Genomic DNA, 7,436 nt, shown 5'->3' with positions numbered 1-7,436 from the left:
CAGCCCCCACAAATAATTACGGCTAACAGTTAGAATCTAGCTTTTGGGTTACAAAAATGGGATTTGGTTGGGAGAATGATATCGCACCAAAGAATAATGGTTTAGGGTTAAAGGTTCCGATTTCGATACTGGACTTGGAGTTAGGGTCAGATGTTTTCGGATTATGAGAATGCCATATCGGACACCGTCAGGGTTTGGGTTTGTGTTAGCGCTGGCATTATCATTGAGTGGAAACGTGGCTGTTATCTGCACACAATTGATGTTAGGTCAGTCACTGACACTTTACTGCAATTCTGCACCACACTGGCGAGCCCGATGCCCATGTATCCGTTTCTGGACCACCGTCACTCCTAAACGAATATATGGGACGCTAAAAGGGAACCCCTCTGTTTGTGTCAGACCCCTATTGCTTTTGGACCAATTTGTCTCCCTTCTTTGTCTCTTGTTTGTAACGGCTTGGCCCGTTGTCGTGGGCAACCCGTGTAAATGGTCCTTGCACAGTACCCCAAATTTTACAAAGACACACGACACTCGCGCTGGATTTACACTGCAGGTCCAAGTGCTCAATTCTACTTTAGAGCCTGCCTGATATACAGAATTTACAATACATAGTAGATATTTTTATATCTGATACCACTTCGTTTACATTTCCTGGTCACATGAAACAAGCAAGTATACATGAAAGAAGTGAACAATAATAAATCAGACAAATAGCAAATGTTAGGTTACATTTTCTCAGCCTGGCCTGTTGCCTTCTTCAATCGGTTTGGATCAAGGTAACCTTGTCATTACGCCAACATCCTTATTCGAAGGTTGACACGCCTCTTATGTAACACCATACTTAGGGCCTGATTTATTAAAGGTGTGCGGCTGTGTACGGAAAAAAAAATGCAAACAGATGTGGAAGCTGATCTGCTAACCGGGCCAACCAGGATTGCGTCTGCCAAATGCAATCATTTTGTACGTGGTGGGATGCCAATTGAATGATTTAGTTAGTGCGATGTGGTTGATCAAACCTGAGACCAATCGCGCTGGCTCATTTTACCCTTATAAATACTCCTTCTGAAATACAGGTGCAAACCAGTATGCAAAGCGGTGCCAGCATAGCACAAGCAAAATGAGAGGTGGAATCCCAGAAACAAAAAGTCTTGCAACATAGCGTCTATTCAGCAATGCAATATTGGAGCTTTGAAGGCTCTAAGACACGTGTCAAAACAGGCCGGATCCGGCCCGCCACATCTTTTTATGTGGCTTGCCAAGGCAAAGCATGTGCTTTGTGTTTTTTTGCTAAAACACCAAAAATTGCAATTTGTCGTCACTTTTTAATAACATTGAGATATTGAAAATATTTTTGTGGCCAACCCGCCTTTTTCTTCGTTCTGATTCCAAAATTATTCATCCATCCATTTGTTGTGTATATGTGATAATATAAGTGGATCATAGATTTATAGGTGTTCTCAGTCATAATGGACGTCCAAGGGAAACCATAACTACGATGTAGCCCGTCACAAAAATTTGTATAAGTGACTTCGAGACAGTCACAAGAAGGAGTCATGCCATATTCAAATTTTGGTGCATCTGGGTCTTTTTCAGCACATTGTAACAATTGATGCTGTTCTTTCAGTTTACCGGATGCTGTCCCAGTTACGCAAGATGGTCACATAACCCGTACATCCAATTGCCACACACTCGGGGCTTTTCTACACTTGATGGCTTTGTCTGCCTATGCCACTTAAACATCCAATTTCAGCTCTTCAAAATTCATTTTGAATTCATGGTGCGCTCCCGAATGTTGTGTGGCAAAAACCGTGGAGGAAACCATAGCTACCGAAAATGCACCTGTTGCCAACGGCGCACGCAATCTGTTAGAGTGCGTGAACACAAAATTTAGTTCCCACTATTTGCATCTCAGTGAAGTTAAAGTCTTAGTAGTGCTATCCTTTTACTGTCGTTTTGATTTTTTAGGTTGGGTTAGGATTAGAAAAATAACACTGTCCAAAATAAATGTGGTTGGGATAAGCATTTAGGATTGGAGCTAGGAAACTGACGTCTTCCAAAAGAACGAGGCTTTAGGGTTAATTGCGGTTAGGAAAATGCAAACATCCATATTGTATGAATTGTGTCTCTTGATCCATGTGGTGTAAATCCAGCCGTGAAGTAACTGACTGCTGCTGCATTCCATTTTGACTAACCTCAACCCACGATACTACTACTGCTTTAAATTTTACCCCAAGTGACCAATCACGTTTCTGTCTTGTTTTTGTTGTGATTATTGGATGTTATTGTAAAAGAAACGGTAAATGATTCAATGTGCATTTGTACGTGGTTCTGTTGTATCGGTGTATTTTATTTTTTTATCGTTTAGCGCCGTCGCTTCTCCTCTGACTGCTGTGTCGTATGCGTCCCCCCCCCCCTCGCAGGAGAAGACCAGCGCCCTCAGCCTGAGCAACGTGGCTGGGGTCTTCTACATACTGGTCGGAGGACTCGGCCTGGCCATGCTGGTGGCCTTGATCGAGTTCTGTTACAAGTCCCGAGCCGAGGCCAAACGAATGAAGGTGGCAAAGAATGCACAGAATATTAACCCAACTTCCTCGCAGAATTCACAGAATTTTGCAACTTATAAGGAAGGTTACAACGTATATGGGATCGAAAGTGTAAAAATTTAGGGGGTAGGGACACGAGGTTTTCATAAATTCCCCCAAACTGCACGCTTTTTTGGCTCCATCCTCCGTTCCATCCTTCAGTGTTAGTGAATGAAGAGGTTGGCCAAAGGATCGTATGTATTGGTGACTTATGATTTACTGAGAGAAAGACATACCAGCCACACACACACTCTTTTGTTAAAGCATAATGATCGTGTTTGGAAAAAGGAGTGTCAGTGCCATGCTGAAAAAGGGGGAAAAATTGTCTCAAGCATTCATTTTGATTGCCCTAAAAGTTACGATATTTTCAATGTCAATTAAGATAGAGAAAAGTTTTCACTTTATGGGAAAAAGGTGTAATTGGTTAAGTGAAATCTCTAAGGAAAGGATAGCATGATGGTCAATGAAGATTTGCTAAGTATGAGTATGTAGCAGTCATTCATTTTATAACAATATTATATATTGTTGAACATCTTTAATTTACTGAGGAAAAGGTGGAAAATGATCAAATATATAAATTCATATTATGACAAATATCACACAGGAGGTCAGTGGTGTCATAGTTGGAGTGAATCATCACTGGAGTGAATAGTGTATCTCAAACAGATGCATCACAACGTTAGATAATTGTATTGCATCATAGAGTGAATCTTATTATACTTAAATTAAAATGTATCGTATCTGATAGCAATTGCAGTGAATTGACTCATTACTGGAAAGTTATCATAATTGGGGTGGAACCTAATCGTAGTTGGAGTAAATCGCATTGTAATTGGAGCAAATCACATCGTAGCAAATGAATAATTATCATAAATGGAGTGATTAGAGTGAGCCATAGCTAGACAACTAAGTAGCTAGCTAGATACGTAGCTAGCTACGTATCTAGCTAGATAGCTACCGAGATACAATAAAAACCAAAGAAAGCACCAAAAAACAGAATATGAGCATTTATTTTCATTCGAGATTGTACCACTTGTTAAAAAAGAAAAAACAATTGGTGGAATTATTCAACTGCCAGACAACCACTGTCATTTTTGTCCTTTGAGCTGATGGCGCTGACTCTGCTTCGTACGTTGTCTGTCCATTTTAAGTTCCCTTGAGACCATGCTCATGTATGACTGTTGATGGCCACCCTTGTCAACGCCTCTCTCCTAGTAAAAAAAAACAAAACAAAAAAAACGCATTGTCATGCTAAATTAATGCTTGCCACCATACCATACGCACATGCTCATCCTCGCGTCGTCGTGTCGCCGGCCCCACACACCCTTTAGTTCTCATCTCCATACATATTTATCCATATATAAATATTAATCGTTCACGCTTGAGCACTTGGGGAATGACTTGCCTAACTTCCTTGTTTGTGGGAATGTCCACCCTCCCCACCTTTCTTCCCCCCACCCTGCAGATGACTTTTGGGGACGCCATGAGGAACAAAGCGAGACTTTCGGTCACCGGGAGCACTGGGGAGAATGGTCGGGTGATGACTCCGGAGTTCCCGAAGGCCGTCCACGCCGTCCCGTACGTCAGGCCCGACATGGGCCTCAACGTCAGCCTGACAGACCTGTCCTGATCCCAGACCAACTTCCGAGTGCCTTACCATGGTTTCAAAATGAAAAGAAAAAAAAGAGCGCTTTTGTTCTTTTTATTCTTCCAAAAGTTTTTTTTTTTCCCCAACGCTCCCTACTCTCACTCGCTGTTCTGGCACTTTTTTTCTTGAATGGGAACGTCGGAGATCACAAAGACTTGGTCCCTGGTCACTATTTTCCTCAACGTTAAGAAAAAGGCAATCCTGGAATATCTTGGAATTTTTTGTGCCATTCCTAAATGCGAGGGATTGATTGACTGCTGCTTCTCCCGAGTCATCTGAACTCTGTGTATGTGCGTGCGTGTGTTAATCGGTCGCCACCGTCACATCCCAAACAGGAAGCACATCCGCGTTCTAAAAATGTGAAATAGTCCTTTGAAGTTTTTCTTAAGAAAAACCCAAGAAAATAGAAACAAAGAAACTATTTTTATGTATTTTCACAAAATAGCTTTTAAAGAAACTCGCCGGCGCGTGCGAGGAGATGAAAGGAAAAAAGAGGAAACAGCAACAGTTATGTAATTAAATTCCTGTATATTTTATTCGTTAACATTTGGTGTTGATACGAACTATATGTCAATGCTTGACACTTGGACTCTACGTTTTCGCTCATGTTTTTCAACGTCCGTGATTTCTTTTATCCCCTGCCCACTGTTTGTGTTTTTTTTTTGCTTTCTGCCGAGGACCAGGGTCGTTTGTTGCGCTTTCAGGAGGAAGTGAACTTGTTTACACGCCATGAATGCAAAATATATATATTAAAAAACACACACAAAAACACAATGGAAAAGGGCGTACAAGAGGCATCAGTATCCACCACGCGGAAAAATGCCCAAATGCCAAATAAGTGACGGGTGCCAAATCTTAGTGCCAGTAGATGATGAACATAGTCTTAATATAATCAATCACTGTCATTTCAGTGAATGTAAATGACTTTTTTTGTAAACTATAGATGTACAGTCGGTGGTGATGACACTGCTAATAACGATAAATAGCCTTTCTTCGGGGTTGTTTTTGTTGTTGTTTTCCATGTATTTTTGCATCCACCCGACGATGACGTAGCAGCGGTTTCTGCATGTCGTTTGCTGCCATTGTGACCAGACATTTTGTTTCTGTTTCCGTTACTGCCAAGAACACACTCACACGCACACACATGAACACGCAACACACGCACACAGCAGCGTTTACATTTTAACGTAGAAGTCGTGACGGTGTTTGAAATTTTCTGAAAAAACATACATGCATACATACATACGATATATATACATATATATACATATATACATATATTTTGTATAAAAAGGTGAAAATTGAAAAAAGCCTAGCCCCATCTCGATGATAGTGTCAAAGCTTCTTTAACAAAGACGTCCGATTTTTTTTTTTTTTTTTTTTAATGACAAGCACTTCTAAACTCACAAGACTCACTTTATCTCTTTTATGACCTGTAAAGAAGCCCCCATATAGGATACATATGGGGTAATTATCTGTATTATTATTATTATCATTAATATTATTACTATGGCTGTTGTTTTTGTATTCTGACAATAGATAACACGCATATACTTGTAGTCGCTTCTAAGTTCCATATGGCGTAAATTCAGGCTATTCTCACTGACATTTTGTATTATGGAATGTGTGCTAACTTGTTTATTTTTGGGACTCTTTCTTAAATAAATTTGAAAAAATGACTGATCTGTGACTCGTCAGGTGTCGTTTGTGATGCAGCAAAGTCAAATCAAAAAGCAGTTTGGAGATTACGAAGACTTTTCTGGGACATAGTGCCTCTTTATTCACACAAAACATTTTTAACTGATATCAATAATAAAATTACGTTAACCACTCACTCTTTGAGCAGTGTGGCAAGACAAATGGTAAAATCTCGCAAGACTTCTGCTAAATCACACAAGACTGTCAAATCTTGAGAGGAGCTCAAACAAGCTATCAAATCTCTTAATGCTTCCGCATTGGACTTCCTCTAACAATGCATGACTTACTCAAGTCCTGCAAGAATCCCGCAAATGAGAGATTATCAAATCTTATCATGCACCTATAAATTGTGTGATACTTTTGCAAAATAACACGGTCTTGAGTTATTATCATGAAATCTCTGCGAGGCTTTCGTTGGTCAAATGTTGCGAGAATTCTGTTCACGCGAGACTTCCTCAGACCTTGTGCGAATTCCAGTGTTGGAGTTCTCGAGACCAAGACTGATCTCGAGACCGGTCTTGAGACCACTTTTTAAGGGACTCGGGATCGAAGGCATTTTTACTTGGTCTTTTCTCGGACAGTGCGGACTCTGGATTTTTGATCAAGACCGGTCGAGACCAGGCCTGACATTTTTCATGGCTCGGCTTCAGAAAACATCTCAGCCGTGATTGTCGTTACCTGCGCCCTGAGCAGTTGTGACAAAATGGCCGCCCCCAGAGACGGCTAAAAACGGGTGGATTAACTCTTATTCCACAAACGCAATATTTATCAGAATGCCCTTTTTCAACTAGTGGGTTTGCATAGAACATATTCTTGACAAAAATATGTTTGGGTTGACTTTTTGTGAGGATTCCGCTAAATCATGTCTGACTTCCTCGAATCTTGTGTGAATTCTGCCTATTTTTTTGGGGAGTGAGTCAAAGCCAAAGAAAAAGCACAATCAGCTAATGTTCCTGTTTTGGTGCGTGATTTCGAAGAGAGATTCTTAGAAGTGTGCCAGCGTTTGTTGTGGAAATGACTTATTGATGTTAGCTCCCCCAGGAGAGACACCATCATCAGCATCCCACCAGTCAGCCGCAAGCACTTTCATGTAATCAAAAGTCCTTATGGGCCGTTTGCTCGGCCGGGATGATTAAACAAAATTAATCTCTGCTCCTGCATGAGCAGTCAATTCCAGCAGGACTGTGACGCTGCGGGTTTACTGGAGTCTGATGAAATCCAATACAATGCTATATCGCAGGCCCCTTTTACACTGCCTCTCAAAGTCCTTTCCCAGCTTTTCTACGATGTAGGAGTTGGCCAAAGTTGGCAATTTTGTGGATTCTGAGGAAGGATCGAAGCGAGTGTCAAACTCAAGGCCCGGGGGCCAGATCTGGCCCGCCACATCATTTTATGTGGCCCGAGAAAGCAAATGAAGCATGTCAACCTCCATAATGCTAGCTGAAATCTGTACCAAAATTTCAAATTGTCTTAAATCATTGAATTAAATCATAACCGATATTGCGAAC

At 41.1% G+C, this 7,436-nt stretch overlaps 1 protein-coding gene across 5 annotated transcripts in view; it reads left to right on the top strand.

Annotated features, from left to right (window-relative positions):
• The window catches only part of gria2b (glutamate receptor, ionotropic, AMPA 2b), a 43,414-nt gene extending 37,501 nt beyond the window's left edge, over positions 1–5,913 (top strand). For 2 of the 5 annotated variants that reach the window (XM_086055614.1, XM_086055605.1), the window contains exons 15-16: positions 2,421–2,555; positions 4,048–5,913. In XM_086055614.1, the coding sequence (XP_085911740.1) occupies positions 2,421–2,555; positions 4,048–4,212 (300 nt within the window). In that variant the 3' untranslated portion in view covers positions 4,213–5,913. Of the gene's footprint in view, positions 1–2,420; positions 2,670–4,047 lie in introns of those variants that run through there. The other 3 variants (XM_086055630.1, XM_086055622.1, XR_015090123.1) reach the window with 2 other exon arrangements.
• The last annotated feature ends 1,523 nt before the right edge of the window (positions 5,914–7,436 follow it).

Source organism: Filicampus tigris, chromosome 2 (genome assembly GCF_054856515.1).
Source record: "Filicampus tigris isolate MCC_2025a chromosome 2, RoL_Ftig_1.0, whole genome shotgun sequence".
NCBI lineage: Eukaryota > Metazoa > Chordata > Actinopteri > Syngnathiformes > Syngnathidae > Filicampus > Filicampus tigris.
Note: the sequence above shows the minus strand (reverse complement) of the source record. Positions and strands in the feature narration are given on the sequence as shown.